Here is a 23,260-nt window from a genome sequence, read left to right as displayed (position 1 = left end):
ATTATATCAGTGGTTTTCCAAATACTCTGTGGCAGCCAAACACTTTTTCAAAACAATCTTACTGGAACACTAACATACTGTACAGATGAAAATGGAATCTACTCAGATTGCAAGGGAGTGATGATAAGGAACCTGGATCTCTATTTACTGGGAATCCCATCTCTTTCCTGCTACACACTTCAGCAGGGTAAGTCACAGAAACAAAACAAAGCCAGACTTTTAGAGCATTTCAAAAGCCACTAGAAAATATAACCATTAATATTCTCAATCAAAACTAATGATGATGGTAACAATGATTAGAGGTAAATCTCTGAGCTTCTGAAACATACCTTTCACTGGGCTAAGTGTTTTCTGGGTATTATTTTATTTATGTTTCAGAACTATGATGATTTCATTTCAAATAGGAGCAAACTGAAGTTTAGACTTAATATATGCAAAGATATACAATTAGTGACTGTGTTGTGAATAAAACCCAGGTTTTGCTGACTGTAAGGGTCTTAATCACTGCGCACACAGCTTCTCAGGATAGTGAATAAAGTAGTTTAAGTGAATTGGGGGGAATTTTTAATGAATTTTAATTGCCTATACTGTGTAACACAATGCTGAGACCTGACTTATTCACACTATCACCTGTAAAAAAATACCATGGAGATCTATCAAACCCATTCAAAGTCACAGTGTATCCTAGAAAGATACTACAAATATTCCTTTGATTAAAATGAACACTTCAACTACAGATAACTGCATCTATACAATTCTACAACTGACTAATGTTGCCCAAGATTGTCAATATATAAGTTTTCTCAAAAACTCCTATTATGGAAAAATGAAACAGAATTATTATTAAAAATACACTCAGAAATCTACCACAAGACAGAAAAGGAATGGCATTTTCACTGTGCTAGTATATAAACAAGTAAATTTTCCTTTTTAGCATCTGCTGATGGCTTCTATCTCAGCTACTTTTGAAAGAATAAAGGAAAATCTGAATGGCTTCTTCTGCTGTGCTCCCTTATTCCTCATTAATCTTTTCTTTCCTTGAAATGACCAGAGAGAGCAATGAATGGTTCAGGGGAAAGATAATGTTTAAAAGAGGAAAAAAGAATTGCATAGAAAGGTCTACTGAGAGGAAATCTGCCTTTTGCTTAGTCTCATCATGTCCGAAATATACAACAGAGAATACTTACAAATATATCAAAATAAGAAGAGTAATAGTCATACTGCACCACCTCTTTCTCTAACGTGTTCTCAATACCTCCATTCACCTGGGAAGGACAGGAAGAAATGAAAACGAGAGTGTTATATGCAAAAATAAAACAGGAAAACATACAAGTAAGGTTTTACAAACACTTCTCTATCTTCTTCAGAAGACAGAGAACAACAACCAGAAATTTTAAAACATGTCAGAACCCTCATATTTCAAACAAAAAAATGGTGAAGGGCATTTCCCACTTCAATTCTGAATTCAACAAATAGATAATGGCAAACAATGCCTTGCTATAGCTTATATTTTGGCACACTAAAATGTTAAACATGATTTTTTTCTCTTATAAGAGAATGTCTTCAATCATACAAACATGTATTTTGATGGAAGACAATTTAACATTTATCCAGGGTTTCCCTCACTTTCTGATCACTCTTCACTATTTTAAGTCTTGGAAGGCTAAGTTGTCCCCTAATCGCTTAGCAAGCATCCATGACAACAGTTATCATGACACAGAAGAGAAATGTAAAAAATCTCCCTGGTTGTTCCTATTTGCTTCTAGCATTTCAAAATTCTGCACTCTTGAATAGATAAAAGAACGAAGGCTAAGCTAGACCTACAATCATATGTGACAAAGTTATAGTAGATGATGTAAAGTAAACCTATTATGATAAATTTTCTGTCCTCTCCCAATTCTGTCAAGATGAATTTTAAATGATCAAGTTTAAAATTCTGCATATCAAACTACAAAGAATACTACTTTTTTAAAAGTAGTATTCTTTAAAAAAAAAAAATCAGAAAGGAACATATCTCTGACAGCTAAGAAAAGGCCCAAGCAGACCCTCTGTAACTGTGAGGACCCGTGAATTAGCTGATAATAGGGAACATGATGTACAATAGCAAATTCAAGTTTCCAATCTGTAGTACAGACACTGCTGGTCTTGACAAACCAGTGCAGTTGTCTGAGGACAAATTAGAGGACAATTAACCAGAGATCTGGGTAAAAGAAAAAAGGGGGAAAAGTCAATAAGGAATACCTTTGTACGATTTACTAGTGTGTGTGTGTGTGTGGAAGTTGCTCAGTCGTGTCTGATTCTTTGCAACCCCATGGACTGTAGCCCACCAGGCTCCTCTGTCCATAGAGATTCTCCAGGAAAGAATACTGGAGTGGGTTGCCATGCTCTCCTCCAGGGGATCTTCCCAACCCAAGGATCAAACCCAGGTCTCCTGCATTGCAGGCAGATTCTTTACCATCTGAGCCACCAGTGAAGCCCAAGAATACTGGAGTGGTAGCCTAGCCCTTCTCCAGCAGATCTTCTCAACCCAGGAATTGAACCGGGGTCTCCTGCACTGCAGGTGATTTCTTTACCAGCTGAGCTACCAGGGATTTACTACAATTTACTAATCGGTCGTATTAGAGTAAAAGTTGACACGAAGAAAGAATCCTTTTGGCTTAGATACCTTTTCAAGTACAGTTGACCCTGGAGCAACAGGGATTTGAACTGCATGGGTCCACTTACAGGTGGCTATTTTTCAACTTTAAATATTACAGTCCTACATAGTCCACAGTTGACTGAATCCACGGGTGCGGGGGAATCATGGATATGGAGGGCTGGCTATCTCCTCCCCTGCACTGTCCAAGGTCAACTGTACTTGTTATAAAAATGGAATATATAATGAACACCATTTTGTACCTTAAATCCTTAAGGAGGCTTAGATTTCTGTGTAATTTGTGCAGAAGAGCTACAGACCTGACTATAAGCCTTTACCAATGAATAGAATTAAAAACCTGGGAGCAAGGAAAAATAATTGAAAACCAACCGTCTAGTTTCACTGCTGTGTCTCTCCAGACCAGGGAAACTTAATATCCAAAATATTCTAAAAAATGACTATTCCAAGCAGACTATGGCAAAGAGGCATTCTCTACCACACAGAAACCAACCTTCCTGGCTGAGAGAACAGGAATTAAAGCTGCTGATACAGTTCTGCAATAACAAGCCAGTAGAAAGAGGTTCTCCTCATATCCATAAACTTTAAAATAAACTGTCATTTCATGTTGCCTTTAGATAGAGAAAGGGCTTCCCCAGTGCCTCAGTGGTAAAGAATCCAACTGCCAATGCAGGAGACACAAGAGACGTGGATTGGGAAGATCCCTTGGAGTAGGAAATAGCAACCCACTCCAGTATTCTTGCCTGGAATATTCCATGGACAGAGTCTGGTGGGCTACAGTCCATGGGGTCACAGAATCAGACACAACTGAGCATGTGCACAAAAGAAGAACTTAAATAGAGTAAAATCTGTATCCCTAACCCCAACTGGAGAAGGAAATGACAACCCACTCCAGTATTCTTGCCTGGAAAATCCTATGGATGGAGGAGCCTGGCAGGCTACAGTCCATGGGGTCACAAAGAGTCAGACATGACTGAGCAGCTTCACTTCAACCCTAACTTACACTCAAATTTCCTTCAAAATCTTGGCCTCTAGTACAAGATGTCCCAAACAGATTCATCTTTAATTTCACATGGACCCCCCTTCCCAATCATGGTTCTGTCAGAACTGGTACTGTTATTCTAGATTCTGTCCTTAGAAATCCTAAGAGTCATCTTTGGATACTGGGGTGATAAAATCAGCTAATCAACAAATCATTATATTTCTTCTTTTAGTATGTCTCTCAAGTTAGCTGTTTCTTTTCTACTTCCACAACCTTCCGTGGAGTTCCTCCAAAAACTTCTGAGTTAACATTCTTACTATCAATCTGCCTGGAATTTAATATGCAAACCACTGCTATGAACTTGATCCATTCACCAAGTATTTGCTGAGCACCTAGTGAGTGCCAAGGACTCTTCTACACACAGGAAATATTTCAGTAAACAAATGAATATCTGTCTTTGTGGAACTAACATTCTAGCAAGTGCAGACAGATAACACATAAGAAAATCAGAAAAAAAGGAAAAAAGAAAATCAGTGCTAAAAGGACAGAAGCAGGACAGTGTGGCGGAATAACTGTTGACTCCTTTGTGATGGGTGGTCATGGAAATCTTCCCTTGGTGACTGATTTTAAATGAATTAAATCAGTTGAAATGACTGATAACTAGCATAGTAAGACAAAAGCTACAGCAAGATGAAGGAAATGAACCAATTCATATAGAAGAATGGGTCTAAGACAGAAGAGAGCTTTGTTCCATTCTGTGAATAGAAGTCTGGCTGACCTAGGTGGGCCAGGAACCAAGGGTGGGAAAGGAAATTGGGGTTGGCTTCTTGGGGGCTTTGGATTTTAAGTGCTCTGATAGGTCAGTGAAAAGTTTTAAACAGAAAATGTTATCTGATTTATATTTCTACTTATTCTACTTTTAAAAGTCACTCTGGCTTCTATCAGAATGGATTTGGGGAGGGCAAGAGTGGAATCCAGGACTTCCCTGGTGGCTCAAATGGTAAAGAATTTGCTTGCAAAGCAGGAGACCTGGGTTCGATCCCTGGGTTGGGAAGATCCCCTGGATAAGGGAATAGCTATCCACTCCAGTATTCTTGACTGGAGAATCCTATGGACAGAGGAGCTTGGTGAGCTACAGTCCATGGGGTCACAAAGAGTTGGACACGACTAAGCCACTAACACACACACACACACAAGCATGGAAGCAGGTAAACTGGTCAGGCTCAGACAGGGCGCCATAGTTTGGATGAGTTGCTTGGTCAAGGGTGGGTAATGGTAGAAATGGAAAGAAGAGGTTATGTTGTGAGTGTGTTTTGCAGGCGGATTTGACAGGCCTTACTTTTAAGGATAGGAGGCATGAGAAAGACAAAATAAACCAAGCAAATCAATCAAGGATGAGTCTTAACCATTGGCCTGAGCATCTGGGTATCATTTCCTGTTAACGAACAAAGCTAAGGAAAGCAGGGATGTGTGTGTCACTGGGAAGCATGTCATGTTAAGCATCCAAACAGATACAGCAGGTAGGTCATGATGTGATGTGGAGTATGAGTCATTAACTTCTGGAAGATCTCAAAACTGTGTTTTCCAATCTGCTCTAGAATCTATCTCAGCTCACAACTGCAGTAAGTCCAACACTTCTCTGTAGCTGTTTTAATATTTTCAATAGTCTGGAACCAACTTACCTAGGCAATTTTGTTTCCTATGGGAACCTTATTTCTAGCCAGGCTAATATTTTCTCTGTGTCTGCCCCTGTCCCCCCCGCAAACCATACACACACACACACAAGCACACTCTTGCCTCAGTGCTTCTGTTCACCTCCTTCACCAAACTGTCTCTCCACTGGTCCCACCATCTGATCCTACATCATCCTTCCATCCCCAATTCCTTCTACCCACACACAATTCCTTCCATACACAATTCAGTTCATCTCCTCCACTCACTCCTCAGATAATTCCAATCCACTGAACTCTTCCAGTGAATTGCTGTTATCACTGGTGATCACAGTTTAACCACAGAACATAGTGACAGTGAAATAATAAAATCAGAATCAGTAGGATAATAAACACCTGAAACGTAAGTGTAAGAGTAATGAGAGAATAATAAGCAACTTGTTTATTTCTGTTTCTGGGTACAACTTACTTTTAGTGTGTGTGGCTGTTGTGTCCCGAATCTGCGACCCTATGGACCCTATGGCCTGATAGCCTCCTCTGTTCATGGAATTTTCCAGGCAAGAGTATTGGAGTGGATAGTCATTTACTACCACAAGGGCTCTTCCTGACTGGAGGATCAAAAACCCATGTCTCTTGCATCTCCTGCACTGGCAGGCAGATTCTTCACCACTGCACAACCCGGGAAGCCCTAAAATTTACTTTAGGGCTTTACATAATCTATAGGACTTTACACAATCTATAGTTATATAGAGCTTCATAACTGCCAAGGGGCTGTGGTATATATCTTATTATTTGATCCTCACAAGAAGTCACAAGGAAGGCAAGACAGGTATCAGCTCAGTTACCTGACTGAGAAACCAAGGTTCAGAGAACTTAAATGGCTTGCCTGAGGCCACACAGCTGGTCATGATGGCTCCAAGGCAAACCAGAAGCATCCTGGCCCTTTCAAATACATCAGTTGGAAAATATAGTAAGACAGGCAATAAGCACTAATAATGGCCTTTCTTGATCTATAATCTTAACCCAGGTATCAAAAGCTGAGAAAGAAAAATGATTTCTCTTCTGCTGCCATTTTGATCCCCATCCCTGTCAGTCTAAGAGTCTAGGGGAAAAGAGAAATAGAATCTTCAGGCACACCAAGCCAACGGTGAATTCTAGATCTAATTTGAGAAATCAGTCTACTCAGGCATGTACCAAAAGGTCTGACACAGAACCAGAACCATCCCTTCAACCAGACCCAAAGAAATCAGCCACCCCAAGGTCTCTGAGCAGGAAAATTAACCACGGTGCTCTTAGGCCGCTCCAGCTCGCCCAGGCCGTGTGTTCCAGGCTGGGTTGGTGCCAGTCAGCTCCCTGGAGCGAGGAGGAAAGTGGCCAACTTGGAAATTGTATGTGAAGGCAAAGTATTTTGGTTATTGCTATGATTGCTTAGAACATCTGGGCCCTCATATTCCTTTGAAGGCCTAAGTTCCCTTTATGCTGTTTCTTTCCTCTTTTAAAGATTAACACCAGGAGGCAATATAAGATACCTGTTGTATCTCTTCAGCTAAACTTTAAATCTGTAGCTTTCTGTGAAGCCTGCAACACCTCAATCAGAATCCTGTGTCTTGGCACTCAGTAAATGTATAAGCGTGTAAAAATAACAAGGGACCTGAGTGATTAGAGAGGTTTACAGAAACAGACAACAAAAGAAAAGGGATGGTCAGGACTGATGATTCTAAACAAATAGAACTAGAAAATTAAATGTGCCTTTAGAGGAAAAAAATAGCCTCTCTAAGAAAGTCAAGATATACTATCTTAAAGATCATATACTCTTTTTTGATCTTTTTACAAATCGGGAAACTGGCAGTCAGAGGAAAAGTGAGGATAAAAACACATTTCTCAATTGCTAGGCCTGGTGATTTTTCATTTATAACAAGTTGCATGCAGATGGAAACAGGTCCCTTATGATGAATGAAACAGGGAGCATTCCACTTACTTCACTTCCATTCTAATTTCCTCAAAGCAGTAAGGAAGGAAGGAAGGAAGGGAGGAAGGGAGAAGTGTAACCCCATGACCCACCACAGCCCCAAACCACAGCTTCTCTTACTTAAAACGCACTCAGTGTGATCATATCAGCGGCAGACCAACAAATGCCTTGATTTTGTGCTATCACTATAATAATGTTAAGTGTGCTTCCTTAAAACTGTTAAGCTTTCCTATTAAAAGGTGTATTTCTTTTTCATCTCTCATTCCACAGGTGGTTGTTTTGAAAATATATCAAATGAAATATGTTCTTTGGTGCAACACATAGTAAAAAGAGACACTTGAAATTACTGTTGTCGTATCGCCGGCTTCTCTGGCTTTAAATAATAATAGGGCACACCCACAGAGTTAGATTAAAAGAAGGACAATCTGTGAACAGAAACCTAACAGCAGATTTATATTGCACATGACCTTGATTCTAGAGCCAATCTTCTCTTCTTGAAAAAAAATGCTTTTTATTTTCTAATATAAGTATATATCTGTTTTCAAAAAGAGCTTTATTCCTCTATTAGAATTTATGATGAAATTAAATGACTCCAATGATGCTAATCATTAAGAGTCTAAAATCTAAAACAGAAATTCTTGGTATGAATCAGAATGCTAATCGCTTTAGATTAAGACACTCACTCTATTATGAGGCAAAATTAAAAATAATTTTCTAACAGGAATCTCAGCATCCTTTCATATTTTCTATATTTTAATAAATTTCTTGTAAAGCACCTAGCACCATGCCTGCAAAGAGCAATCTCTTAATAATAAACAATGGCTAATAACTACTGCTACCCAGGCTTTAGCAAATATTTCTTTGAAATAAATGAATTGCTGAAAGTAAAGGAAACGGACAATTTTTGCCTGAGAGGAAAGCATTCTGAAAGAGTTCCCCCCTGTGCTTATAAGAAATATAAACAAGGCACGGTTTTCAAGAAAACAGATACACTGGGTAAATAAAATATATTACTAAAGTGAGTATCACCTGTTTATTTTTACTTTTATGAAGTGTTACAACTAGAGAACTTAAAATTACATATAAGGCTTGCATTGTATTTCACTAGGACATTGGAAAAGACCCTGATGCTGGTTAAGACTGAGGGCAAGAGGAGAAGGGGGCGACAGAGGATGAGATGGTTGGATGGCATCACTGACAGTGCACGTGAGTCTGAGCAAACTCAAGGAGATAGTGAGAGACAGGGAAGCCTGGTGTGCTGCAGTTCACAGGGTCACAAAGAGTCAGACACAACTGAGCGCATGAACAAGGACAGTACTGGTCTAGACAATTATTTGGCAATATAACCACAGAAAGCTGACAAAACAAACCTCCACATGTCTCTAGGATTTCTTCTGGATAAAATATGAATAAATAGTCTCTTTGAAAAAAGATAAAAAATAAGTGCATGCAAAAATCTTAAATGTAGGAACTACAAAGTAGATGTAACATTAAAACATATTCTAGAAGCATGCTACACTTTTTTGAAGCAAGGACCAGCACTTTTTTTTTTTCTTTAGAAGGCCAGGGGATAAAAAATTTTCCCACTGTGGCCAAATGGACTTTGTCGAAACTACTCAACTCAACCACTCAGTACGAAAGTCAGCCACAGACAATATGTAAACAGATGGGCAGGGCTATGTTGCAATAAAACTTTATTTATAAAACCAGGCCACCTGAATTCGGTTCTCAGACTGCAGTTTGCCAACTCCTGTTATAAAATAAAACCCCATGAATTCAACTTTCATAACAACAAAATACATTTTAAACTAACTAGGTTTGTTTTAAACAGTAACAGTAAAAAACAAGGAAAGTTCAAATCAACTGGAGAAGATCAAGAATGCCTCATTTCAAAGAAAGATGGAATTCATGAAAGTGAGACAGAAATGATGAGAAAAGTAAGAAACAACTTTGTCTCTGGAAACAGTTCATATAATGTCACAGAAAACAAAAACAAAACCCACTTACATTTAACTCTATTATCCACAGTAATGTTACAAATAAGAGGTCAAAGGTGACAAACAAACAGAAAGTCCTCCTGACATCAGATATGCCCTTCTTCTCCCTTCCTTCATAGGACTCGATCCTGGCCATGAGCTGCGTAGGGTTGATGGAGTGGACGTCGCGCACAGAAGCGTGTGAGCTCTGACTCCCCGTGAGAGTATTCTCCATGTCTTCTGGCAGGGAGTTCATCCTGCAGGAGGGTTAAAGGAGCCTCTCTCCAACTTCACCATCCCTCGAGGGAAGAGATCTTTGGGGAACGGAAGAGAGACACCACATTAAATCAGAGCCCACCTGATACTGCAGTGTGACCCCCATCCCCGTGCAACAGTCCATCTCTCTGAGCATCAGGGTGTCTGAACTGAAGACATTTCTGCCCTGATGAAGACACAGTGAGAAAGTGAAATGAGAAGCAATTCTTGACGTTATCCATCGATACTACTCCAAAAAAAACTGTTACGGAAAAGACTGTCAATAAAGAAGAAAACAAATTTACAGTAAATGGTAAAGACAGGTTGTTAACCACAACAAAAATGTGTGCCTGGAACCTGGAGCATGCCTCTGGGTGAACAAGCCAAGGCAGCTCCCTTGCTGCACTAGGCAGAAAACTTCTACAATTCTGTCAGTGTCACTCCCTGTGGACCAGGAAACATTTACCGAACAGCTTCACTGAGAGCATGTAACAAAAACACGTAAATCAGCTATGAAAAAATGTACTTACTATAGAGGAACTGCTTTGCACCACAGGTATCTAATAAACCAAATTTGCATTTCTGTTACCTGTTAATAAGTACGTTTCCGCATCTCTCCTTAGAAAAGAACTATGCCCACCCTAAGAAGTTTACCATATGCAAACAACCCACTGATAACTGCAACAATCACTGTCCCAAATGGAGACACAGGATCCCTCCCCTCAAGGCCAGCATGTGCTTCTAAACTAAATAAAAGATTGGAAATCTGAATGATCTGATCTCCCCAAGGATGGGGCAAAGTCAGCAAATAGGGAGTATTACGCTGGATGGTATTTTCCTTTGCTAACTATTCTGGTTTCCTTTCCTACATTAGCTCTCCCTGAGGGAGGATTATACACCCCCGGTTCTGCTGAACCTGGTGCCTTCCTTTGGCCAGTGTAATGTGTGTCACTTACATCCAGAGCTTAACCAGCGCAACGCTCCCATGCTCTCCTTTCTGCCACAATGGGGTGAGTGGCAAAGTCCAGAGAAAGAACACTTTTCAGGTGGGCAAAATACCACTTCCAAACATTGCTGGAATTTCCCTAAAGTCTCTCTATCTTTACACCTGGCTTTTCATTTCTCTCCTTCCCCACACTCATTTCTCTCCATCCCCATACTCAGGAACAAAAGTGCTTCCCACATGTTCATACAGTGTAGTGATTTAATGACGTAACATTTTTGAAAGCAATTTGGTTATATGACCTATGATACTTTAAAATATTTGTATTTCTTGATCCTGTAGCCCGACTTCTGGTAATCTAAAGGAACTTAACTGTAGACCTTCAAGGCAAAAGTTGATCTGTGTCATTAGAGGCTGGGTCAGTGATTACTCCCAAGCAAAAGGAAGGAAAAAGTGACTAGCGGGCACAAGCGTGGTCTTGGCCTGAGTCGTGCTAATAGGGCTGTACTTGTTTTTTAAATAATTTATTGTCATATCAATGGCTCAAATCCACTAAACTGTACAGAAAATCTAAAGAAGTCATAAATCAAACAGAGGACTGTTTTTTGGAAGAAAACCATTTACAAGGTAATTAGATCCTTTTCTTAGTCTTACTCATTCTCCTTTCCCCTCATCAATGAAAAAGGACAGCAAACACTGATAGCCGAGAAATCTGAGGCTATTTCCAACTGAAAACTGACATCATGCAGCGTTGTACACCTGACTTGGAAAATGAGAATCATTACCTTATTTTTCATACGTGTGTTTATATAAACTGCTAATTAGCTAGAATGTTTAGATGGTATTTGCAATGGCTTTAATAGTAAAGTTACCCATGGCACAGACTGCTCTGAGAAGCTTGACTCTTATCAGATGGACCTCTGTTTGGGACAGACTGAAATTTTAAAAGGGAGTGAAAGCTTCCTTTTAATGAGTGAAGTGGAAGATACTTCTAAAGCCTCTCTTCTGCTCTTAACCATGTCCTTCAGAAAGATTCGGTTCAAGTGTCAATTCCTTCAGGAAGACTTCCTGGAAATACTCCCCACATTCCTATCTCCTTTTCTGCTCTACGACTACAGGACTTCACCTTAACCATGTCCTTCAGAACTATTCAGTTCAAGTGTCAACTCCTTCAGGAAGACTTCCCTGAAATACTCCCCACATTCCTATCCCCAGGCAAGGCCAAGTACATCTCTTCCAAGCTCCCATAAGCTTGTGGATATGCCACTTAAGATAAAAGTTGGCTTAAAGCTCAACACTCAGAAAACAAAGATCATGGCATCCGGTCCCATCACTTCATGGCAAATAGATGGGGAAACAGTGGAAATGGTGTCAGACTTTATTTTTTTGGGCTCCAGAATCACTGCAGATGGTGATTGCAGCCATGAAATTAAAAGACCCTTACTCCTTGGAAGAAAAGTTATGACCAACCTAGATAGTACATTCAAAAGCAGAGACATTACTTTGCCGACTAAGGTCTGTCTAGTCAAGGCTATGGTTTTTCTTGTGGTCATGTATGGATGTGAGAGTTGGACTGTGAAGAAAAATGAGCGCCGAAGAATTGATGCTTTTGAACTGTGGTGTTGGAGAGGACTCTTGAGAGTCCCTTGGACTGCAAGGAGATCCAACCAGTCCATTCTGAAGGAGATCAACCCTGGGATTTCTTTGGAAGAAATGATGCTAAAGCTGAAACTCCAGTACTTTGGCCACCTCATGTGAACAGTTGACTCATTGAAAAACACTCTGATGCTGGGAGGGATTGGGGGTAGGAGGAGAAGGGGATGACAAAGGATGAGATGGCTGGATGGCATCACTGACTTGATGGACATGAGTCTGAGTGAACTCCAGGAGTTGGTGATGGACAGGGAGGCCTGGTGTGCTGCGATTCATGGGGTCACAAAGAGTCAGGCACGACTGAGCAACTGAACTGAACTGAACTAACTCGCCCATCTCTCCTACTAGCTGAAGTGTTCCTTAAAGCCCTCCAATTTGATTTGCACACCCTTGTGTCCTTAGGGACCACCTCAGCACATATGCAGCAGAAACAAAACAGATATTGACTAGATAAATCCTGCCTAGCATCTAGCCCACACAATAATGCAGAGTAGGCTCTCGGAAACCTCTATTTCTCATTTTTGAGGAAGAGTTTGGATATTTTCCCAGATACAATGCAGAAAGTATTAAACACCCAGTTCTTGTACTGAGTCCTCTCTGGAGTTGGCTTGAGGAAAGCTATGCCTCTCTAAAGAGGTGTTAAGTACTGATCAGCTGTACATATGGGGGCCTGAATCTACAAAGCAGGGTTTATTCCAATGATGGAAGGAGCATGGGAAAGGGGGCAAGTGAGGAAGAGTTGAGTGGAGGGTTATATAATAAAGAAAAACATCATCTTATTTTTCTCTAGAATTTGTGTGAGGAGATGAGAATCCTCTTTTGTTGTCCTGGTTTTTGAAAAGGAGATTCATATCTTAATTGTTTTATCTGGATAGGTAAGGCTCCTCCTCTGTGTTGGCTATTTTGACAGTCAAGCTGTGTTCACAAACCACTCCCAAATTCTGAGGCTTAAAACAATCTACAATTTATTCCCAGGTTCATGGGTCTAGTTCAGTTCAGCTGATCTAGTCTGAGCCCAGCTGGCGATTCTGCTTCAGGCAATGCATCAAAGAGCTTGGCTTCAAACTGTATGTTGGGTCTAAGTCTGTCTTAGACTGTCCTGTCTGTCTTTCCCCTTGGTCCAAGATGACCTGGGGGATGTTCTCTTCATGGCAAATGGCAAGAGCACAGGAGACAAGCTCAACCATGTAAGCACAGTGGAATCTCGGTACACATTATGTTTGCTCATATTATATTGGTTAAAGCCCAAAGGGCATGAAGCTGAGATGTATACACTCCATCCAAAGAGGAGAAGAAGGTAAGTGAGTATTTGCTGACAAATATTCCAATCTATCACAGCTGTCAATGTTCTAAATTAGGAGTCAACAAACTGTGCCTGTAGGTCAAATGCGGCAGGCTACTTGTTTCTGAATGCAGAGGTTTTATTAGAATACCACCACACCCATTCCTGTGGTTGGTATCGATTGCTATGGATACTTTCACATGAAGAGAGCGGAAGGGAATAGTCACAACCGAGATTATATGGTTCACAAAGCCTAAAATACTTCATTATTTGTAATTTTCTAAAAAGGGGGACTGCTGCTTCCATCACCTTCTCAGAGAGGAGCTAGCTGAAATTTAGAGTTACTGTGTTGTAATCAGCGAAAAGTAGGCTAATTGATGAATATTAATTTTTCCAATGCATGCTCTGATTCTTCAATGAGGAAAAACTTATAATTCCTTCTCCTCTTTATTTTTCCATAGGTGGCCCTCATGACACAGCACAGCTCAGGCACAGGTGGTCTTATCTCATGCTGGCTTACCTGAGGGCCACTTTAGCAGTACTTTTAGCCCAATACACAGGTCTCTGCCTTATTCTATTCCCTTAATCCCACACCACTAGAGCTGGAGAAAAACGCTGTCCCATCTATAATGGTAGCTTCCTAAACGATAATACCCTTCACACTTGGAGAAAAACAAAAATCCGAGATCCTTTTGCTTCCAGAAAGAAGAGCTTACATCTTCGAGCGGCTCTATCTTTGAGATGTCTCCAGGCTGGCTGTAAAGCTGGTTGGCCAAAACTTCAGCTCCGTCTGCTTCGACTCAGAATTGATATACTACCCAGATGGTTAACAGCAGCTGCTCTGGGGCAGTAGCCACCACAGCAAGCATTTTACACATGTCCAACAGTCTCCTGGGAGAAGAGGAAAGGGCCTCTGGGCACCTACTGAAGTGAAGAAGTGAAGTGAAGTCTCTTAGTCGTGTCCGACTCTTTGCGACCCCATGGACTATAGCAGGCTCCTCTGTCCATGGGATTTTCCAGGCAATAGTACTGGAGTGGATTGCCATTTCCTTCTCCAGGAAATCCTACTGGTGGCAGTCAAATCAAATCTCTCAACCCAGGCTCCCAGCCTTCTTCTCTGAATTACTTCCGGCCACAGCAAGACACTGTATGTTCTACCCCGAGAGAGAAGTGAGAATAACAGACACTAAAAACACTTAACTCAGCAAGACCTTAGTCATCAACTTATCCAGAGGCCTGGGGAGCAGATTTGGCTTACAGAAATGTTTTGCTTGGTCTTGTACAGGATTTCTAAAGATTTTGAACTAATTGCTAACATTTTAAATAATGATCTTTCAAGTAAAATTCCAGATGTCTAGCTTCTCTGGAAAAGTTAAAAGACACAGAATGCCAGGCCTGCATTCCCTTACCATGAGAACAAAGCCAAGAAACTGCTGAGTTCTTCAGATGGAGCCCACACTCTCCACTTGGCCTCAGCCTCGACCTTGCCTGGGGGCATCCAAGTCCACCACTCTGATCTACTCCCCCTCCCTTGCTTGACAGGCAGAGAGTCCTACAACTGAAGGCTGTATCTCAAGGTGCTATTTCACAGCTTTCTTCATGCTTGTTATTGAAATTATTCTTGCCTAGAAAGGTTTGCTTACAGATGGAGAAAACAAAAAAAGTAGCAGCTGAGGCCTACGTGGATTATGAGGATTCACCCATCCAAAAAATATTTCAAGACATAGTTGAGGATTAAGACTTGGGTCTTCCACTTTCTCCCTCTCTGTCGGATTCCTGGAAGGAAACAGGAGGGGCATAAGAAGGTGTTCAAACGGCCCTTGGGATACAGTGACTGGGCTTGTCCCTAAAGGCCAGAGCTGCCTCAGGGGTGCCCACTCTGTCCCAGGACTGGGATTCTCAGGGGGCAGGAAGCACCTTGAGTTGGCTCTCCTCTTGCAAGGCCCAGCACCTGTTATGAGACCTGGTACACGATGATTTTTTTTAAAGTCCTGTTTAGAGCTGACAGTTTCCAAAATGAAAACAGCTAGAAGTGGAGAACGGGAATAACATGGGAGTAACCTGACATTTACAAGCATAATGTGCCAGTATGAGGAAAAGGCATGATAGCTAAAAAAACACAGATGCTTTCAGAGTAAGCATGCAGAGAAGACAGTGCTGTGGAAAGGAAGCTAATCCAGAGTATCAGAAAAACATAATAGACAACCTTCCTCTTCTAAAGGTATCACTGTGAGATGAGGAAAAGTTCTGCATGCCTAAGAAGACCTGGGGATTCTACATGTCAGAATTCAACTAACTATTCAAACTTTCAAAAAATAAAAACTTCTATTTAGTATCTGTTTAGATGAGCTGCTTATATTTTTAGAATATCCCAAAGTTGCTTTGCAGTAAAGATATTCTAAGCAGCAACAACAACAAATGATTCATTGTCCTGGGCTTCCTGATTCTAATGCTCTAGTGTGTCCATTCTACCTTGGAAGGTAAAGAAAGACCTGGTAGAACTCTGATGACAGTGGCTTTAGTAGAAAGTCTGGCAGTGGCCCAGGTTAGGAAGCTAATGAATTTGTGTTACACTCCAGCTTCCTGGGCTAGAGGATTATCACGATGAAGAACTACAGGAAGTTTAACAAAATCAAGATCAAACAAACCTGTTTTTGGCAAATGTCCACTACCATTATGCTCACATTTCAAAACAGCCCTGGCTTACTTTATGTCTTATGTACTCCAAGTTAAATACAACGTCTAGAAAAGCAGTTCTAAAATCTAGACAATAGGATTGAAATTTAAAACACCTTCACATCACTTCCAAATTAGCAGCTGTAGCAATAGGAAATTACTGTATAGAGAAGTCTGGAAAATAAAGTTATTTTAAGTTAATAAGTAAAAAAAATTTAAGCATCTAAATAAAATCACTCACCAACTGTTCAATATAAATTTTAAAATCTTTCCTGAATCAAGGAGTCAAATTTTTCCAGCAGATTCCTATTAATTTTCCAACTGAAAATGAGTGAAATACTTAGAAGAAGAAGAAAAAAAAAATCTATGTGTATGTATAAAACCCTACTGGGCGTTTTACAGATTTGCCTATATCACCAGGACTATAACAGGAAATTAAGATAATACTGTCCTCTGAAAGTTAAACCATAAAATCAACACATAGTGAATCAGAATAGATGTGCTCCATCCTTAAAGACACAAAATGGCTCACAGGCCAAGAAACAAGAGCAAGGTGACTGGACATATGTTCAAAGGTGGGAACATGCCCACCAGAAAGAGGGGTGGTCAGTCTGCAAAACACAGGGAAAACAGGGTCATGAAAAAATGGCAGCTGTGCCCAGCCTGGCACTGTTCAAATAGGGGCACCTTGTCTATTGGATTTTAAGTCTTCAACACACTGGCTAGATGATTCCTATCATTACTATGATGGCATCAGGGCATCATCAGTGTCTTTTCGTTACTGAACAATTTAATAATTCCCGACATGCCTCCTACAATCTGTCATAATTCTGTGCTTCTTATTAAGATGCAACAGGGAAACAGCACACCAGTTAGCCTGAGATTAAACAGCCTACACAGCAGTTACATTGTTAACTGCAGATTCTGAGATGTAAGTTTACCTGTGTGAGGAAGTGCCCCTTCTCATAGGGCTCTGGACACAGAGGCTGACAAAATCAAGTTTTTCAGTCAACAAGAAAGATGGCTGGACTCAGAGCCAACAAAGTCATGAATGTGATACCACTGAAAAGCTTTTTTGGGGAGGTGAATGTTGAGACGTCTCCTGATGACCCTCAGTGGTATTATCATGCAAAATTGCTCTAGTGGCTCCTAGAGATATCACCCAGAGACCATCTTAGTGATGGTTAGCCACCATAACAATTAGCATATCCTATATACAGTATGCAAGTGGGAATACTGCAAAAGAGAATTATAGAAAGGTTGTATCATCATGCCAGTATTCTTCTAATATCTCTTCATAAGCTTACATGTGATAATCATTTTTCTTAAGTAGACTTATTAACTGAATGACAGTTACCAAGTTCAACCCAAAGCTGTAAGAACTGAACTTGACTATGTGATGGTGATACAATATTTGCTTATTCTCAATCTGACTTGCAAGCATTTAGGTATGATTACAAATTCATACTCAATAAAAAGCCAGGGAAGGTACATAGTTCACTTAGAGATTTTTATAAGTACACAAAAACTTAAAAGCTCAAGATGCATAACGTTCTGAAGATACTCTGAAGTTACATACTCTTAACCTAAGCAACTGGAGAAGGCAATGGCACCCCACTCCAGTACTCCTGCCTGGAAAATCCCATGGATGGAGGAGCCTGGTAGGCTGCAGTCCATGGGGTTGCACAGAGTTGGACACGACTGAGCGACTTCACTTTCACTTTTCACTTTCATGCACTGGAGAAGGAAATGGCAACCCACTCCAGTGTTCTTGCCTGGAGAATCCCAGGGACTGCGGAGCCTCATGGGCTGCCGTCTATGGGGTCACACACAGTCGGACACGACTGAAGTGACTTAGCAGCAGCAACCTAAGCAACTATAGCTACAATCTGGTAGTAGTCTAATATATCTGAAGGGCTTCCCAGATGGTGCCAGTGGTGAAGTGTCTACCTGCCAATGCAGGAGACACGGGTTTGATCCTTGGGTCAGGAAGATCCCCTGGAGGAGGGCATGGCAACCTACTCCAGTATTCTTGCCTGGAGAATTCCATGGACAGAGGAGTCTGATGGGCTACGGTCCTTAGAGTCGCAAAGAGCCAGACATGACTGAAGCGTTAGCACACATGCTCACATACACAATATAACTGAAATCAGGTTTAAGATTTACCAATCAGTATCCATGTACTCCTTATGAGAAAGAACAGAAATACAAAACGCATCTTTAAAAACAACAAAATGCAAAAGCTTACTTAGTGATAGATTATAATCATAATGGGAAGCTTTACTTTTTTATCTATTTAGTGTGTTAAAGACACAAATGGATATAGATTATTCAAACACTGTAAGTTTTAACACTGTAAGTTTATTAAACACTGTATTTTTTCAACCCTACAACCCTACATACATATATGCTATTTTAAGGATATAATATGCCATGTTCAAAATATTGATCATAAAGCTAGACTATTAAAATATATAATTTGGCAAGCCTTTCAATTAGGTGCAAAATACAGAATAAATAATAAATAAATAAATAAGTTTTCTAAAATAACTACTGAGATAAAAATAGTTAAAAATTAAAAGACTACTTAGAAAATACAATGGAATGCTGTCAAAATTAGGCTTATTATCAAATTCACTTCTTTAAAGTGCACATGAAATTAAAAGACACTCTTTGGAAGGGAAGTTATGACCAACTGAGACAGCATATTAAAAAGCAGAGACATTACTTTGCCAACTAAGGTCCGTCAAGTCAAGGCTATGGTTTTTCCAGTGGTCATGTATGGATGTGAGAGTTGGACTGTGAAGAAAGCTGAGTGCCAAAGAATTGATGCTTTTGAACTGTGGTGTTGGAGAAGACTCTTGAGAGTCCCTTGGAATGCAAGGAGATTCAACCAGTCCACCCTAAAGGAGATTAGTCCTGGGTGTTCGTTGGAAGGACTGATGCTGAAGCTGAAACTCCAATACTTTGGCCACCTCATGCAAAGAGTTGACTCCTTGGAAAAGACCCTGATGCTGGGAGGGACAAGGGGCAGGAGGAGAAGGGGACGACAGAGAATGAGATGGCTGGATGGCATTACCAACTCGATGCACATGAGTTTGGGTAAACTCCGGGAGTTGGTGATGGACAGGGAGGTCTGGCGTGCTGCGATTCATGGGGTTGCAAAGTCGGACATGACTGAGCGACTGAACTGAACTGTAAGTGCTCTAATTACTTTTTCAATATAGCATAAGATTAAAGAATTAGGCATTTAAACAATAAAGTTATAAAAGCTCTAAGTATCCCATGGGGAAAAAATTAAAAAATGAAAAACAATGGTACAATTAATAAATAAATTCACACCAAGAATGATGATAATTGTTTCAATCTGAGTGATTGCTACAATGTAATTCATTATATTAAACCCCCTATTTTTGTACATGAATGAATATTTCCACAAATTTAAATTACATACATAATCACCCACCCCCCCAAATCAAAACCTAGTTTGGGGAGAGGAGATTAAGAAAGGAATACACAGATCATAATATAAATAGGAGAGGCTATTTTTCAAAGTGTAAGTGATACTCTATATGCATCACATTTAAAAATCATAAATAAGTCAATACAAAATAAATATATATGATGCACCAAGAAGACATAGATGGCTTGGACAGAATGAATCTTCATGAAAAAGTTGACACAGAATCACCTAGAGTCAGAGTATGCCAGAAGTTTCAAAATTTGAAATAAAGATAAACAAACATTAAAAAGAAAGAAAAGCTGTCCCATCATTAAACAAAGTTAGCACAATCCTAACATAATCTGACCAACAACACACACGAACAAAAGAACACAAGTATAAACCTATCCCACCTATTAACTATCATTATATTATGTAAAAGTGGATGCCTTATATTAACATAATTCTGAGTACTTAACACACATTATGCCATTTAAGTTTCACAGTAGCTCCCACAAGTAGGTCCCATGTATTAGAATGTATTCCTGAAACATCACAAAAATAAGTCAAAATTCATATGAAAGAAAAAAACTAAACCTAACTGGAAGGCACATATTTCTGTTTACACATTAAAATGTTTCACTGCATTTTGAAAGCATGCATGCATACAATTTAAACTTATGTGGGTGGAAGAACTTTGAAATTATATATGTTTTGACTGGTTTCAAATCTTGGAGCGGGGAACCCTACCTTTCCACAAAGATATCCACCATCTTCCACTTTAAAAAAAAAAAAAAAAAACTATGGCTCTCTCAAGTCTCTTATTCCCCAGGTTTTGAAACATATGTGATAATGAGAAAAGCTGAAGGAAAATCACTGTAAGCTGAAGGAAAATCAGTGTAAGCAACTGACAATCAGTGTCAGGAGACAAGGAAAAACTTGTTCCACGGTCAAACGTGTGGAAATAGAGGTCACAAGATTATTCATCAGGAGAAGCCAGAAACATGGACTCTAACACCAAATTTCTCAAATATTAAGCATTAGTTCAATTAAATCAATAATAAGCATACTGATGGTCAAGGAAAACTCATGACAGACAAGCCACTGTGTGGCCTGTACTTCCCTAAGCTTCTCTGCAAGGAAAAACTTTCGTAAACCAAAAAATATCTACAGATGATAAAGATACCATCGAAATTTAGTTGCAAAAGAAAGCTATTAATCAGTTGTTCAAGTACATGGAGAAAGAAATCTATGCATCAAAATATATTGAAGACTTTACTAAGAAGTTAACAAAGCAAAATCATTACTATGGTTTATGCAGCAGAAGAAACTGTAGTAAATAACATGATTTTGGGATGAGGAATTCCTTCTTAGAAAATCTACAATGGGAAACAGAACTGAATACATAAAAATCAAGTTTTTATTCAAAAACATTAGACGCTAAACAAGAATATTGAAAGACAGGTCGTTAAAATCTTAAAATTCAGCTTGAAAATGGGCAAAGCACATCAAAGCACAAAAGAAAACTAAATTTGTTAATAAACTAATGTAAATCTCACCCAATACCTATTCATTATTTAGGGAAGCAAATTAAATTCACAAGATTATTTATTAAATACTTTTCTGGGACCTTCAGGTAGAGGTCAAATTTCTTAATCTTGCCTAACCTAATACATGGCTTACTTCCTCCAACCTCTCCAGAACCACTTCAGCACACCACAAATCACAAGCTTGCGTTCCCTAGAAGAATTACCTGGGTCACACAGCCTGTGGCATAAGCCTTCTTGGAGGAGATCACCATTAACCCCACCACAGTGCCGCCAAGCAGACACCCACAAACTGAAGAACAATTATACTAAAGAAATTCTCGCACTGTTAGGAGAGTTCTAGGACCCACAACAGATTTCCCAACCTGGGGATCTGGCAAAGGGACTGAGAACCCCCAGGGAATTTGTCTTTGGAGGCCAGGGGGATTTGATTACAGAATTTACACAGGACTGGGGAAACACTCTTGAAGGGCACAAACAAAACCTTGTGCACACCAGGACTCAGGAGGAAGGAGCAGTGACCCCACAAGAGACTGACCCAGACTTGCCTGTGAGGGTCCAGGAGTCTCCAGCAGAGGCTAGGGTCAGCAGTGGCCTGCAGCAGGTTCTGGGGCACTGAGTCCAGCAGTGCAAGCATGGGACCTTTTGAAGGGGTCACCATTATCTTCATTACCTCCACCAAGGTTTGTTCTCAGATCAGACAACAGGGAGGGGACACAGTCCCGCCCATCAACAGAAAATTGGGTTAAAGATTTAACTGAGCATGGCCTCACCCATCAAAACAAGACCTAGTTTGCCCCACAGGCAGTCTCTCCCCTCAGGAAGTTTCCATAAGCCTCTTATCCTTCAGAGAGCAGACAGAATGAAAACTAGAACCACAGAAAACTAATCAAGCTAATCACATGGACCACAGCCTTGTCTAACTCAATTGAACTATGAGACATGCTGTGAAGGGCCACCCAAAACCGACAGGTCACGCTGGAAAGTTCTGACAAAACGTGGTCCACTAGAGAAGGGAATGGCAAACCACACCAGTATTCTTGCCGTGAGAACCCCACAAACAGTAAGAAAAGTCAAAAATATCTTTTTAAAGATGAATATCTCACTGAAAGATGAACTCCCCAGGTCGGTAGGTGCCCAATATGCTACTGGAGAATGGAGAAATAGCTCCTGAAAGAATGAAGAGACAGAGCCAAAGCGAAAATAACACTCAGTTGTGGATGTGACTGGTGATAGAAGTTAAGTCCAATGCCGTAAACAACAATATTGCATAGGAACCTGGAATGTTAGGTCCATGAATCAAGGTAAATTGGAACTGGTCAAACAGGACATGGCAAGAGTGAACACTGACATTTTGAGAATCAGTGAACTAAAATGGACCGGAATGGGCGAATTAAATTCAGATGACCATTATATCTATGACTGTGGGCAAGAATCTCCTAGAAGAAATGGAGTAGACCGCATAGTCAACAAGAGTCTGAAATGCAGTACTTGGGTGCAATCTCAAAAACGACAGAATGATCTCTGCTGGTTACCAAGGTAAATCGTTCAGTATCACAGTAATCCAAGTCTATTCCCCAAGCAGTAATGCTGAAGAAGCTGAAGTTGAATGGTTCTATGAAGATCTATAAGGCTTTCTAGAACTAACACCCAAAAAATATGTCCTTTTCATTATAGGGGACTGGAATGCAAAAGTAGGAAGTCAAGAGATACCTGGAAAAACAGGCAAATTTGGCCTTGGAGTACAAAAGTTTTGCCAAGAGATGCACTGGTCATAGCAAACACCCTCTTTGAACAACATAAGGGAAGACTCTACACGTGGACATCAGCAGATGGTCAATATCGAAATCAGATTGATTATATTCTTTGCACCCAAAGATGGAGAAGTGCTATACAGTTAGCAAAAACAAGACTAGGAGCTGACTGTGGTTCAGATCATGAACTTCTTATTGTAAAATTAAGATTTAAATTGAAGAAATTAGGGAAAACCATTAGACCATTCAGGTATGACCTAAATCAAATCCATTATGATTATACAGTGGAAGTGAGAAATAGATTCAAGGGATTAGATCTGATAGACACAGTACATGAATAACTATGCACGGAGGTACATGACATGGTATAGGAGGCAGTGATCAATCAAGGCCAAGAAAAAGAAATGCAAAAAGGCAAAATGGTTATCTGAGGAGGCCTTACAAATAGCTGAGAAAAG

General features: G+C 40.1%; 1 protein-coding gene across 2 annotated transcripts in view; it reads right to left on the bottom strand.

The window, feature by feature from the left end:
* The window catches only part of STARD3NL (STARD3 N-terminal like), a 57,423-nt gene that overhangs the window by 13,757 nt on the left and 20,406 nt on the right, over positions 1–23,260 (bottom strand). For both annotated transcript variants that reach the window (XM_068973048.1, XM_068973049.1), the window contains exons 2-3: positions 9,282–9,564; positions 1,188–1,265 (exon numbers count right to left, since the gene is read on the bottom strand). In XM_068973048.1, the coding sequence (XP_068829149.1) occupies positions 1,188–1,265; positions 9,282–9,506 (303 nt within the window). In that variant the 5' untranslated portion in view covers positions 9,507–9,564. The remainder of the gene's footprint in view (positions 1–1,187; positions 1,266–9,281; positions 9,565–23,260) is intronic.

This window comes from Capricornis sumatraensis, chromosome 5, assembly GCF_032405125.1.
Source record: "Capricornis sumatraensis isolate serow.1 chromosome 5, serow.2, whole genome shotgun sequence".
In the NCBI taxonomy this organism is placed as follows: Eukaryota; Metazoa; Chordata; class Mammalia; order Artiodactyla; family Bovidae; genus Capricornis; species Capricornis sumatraensis.
The sequence above is the reverse complement of the archived record's forward strand: the minus strand, read 5'-3'. Positions and strand labels throughout refer to the sequence as shown.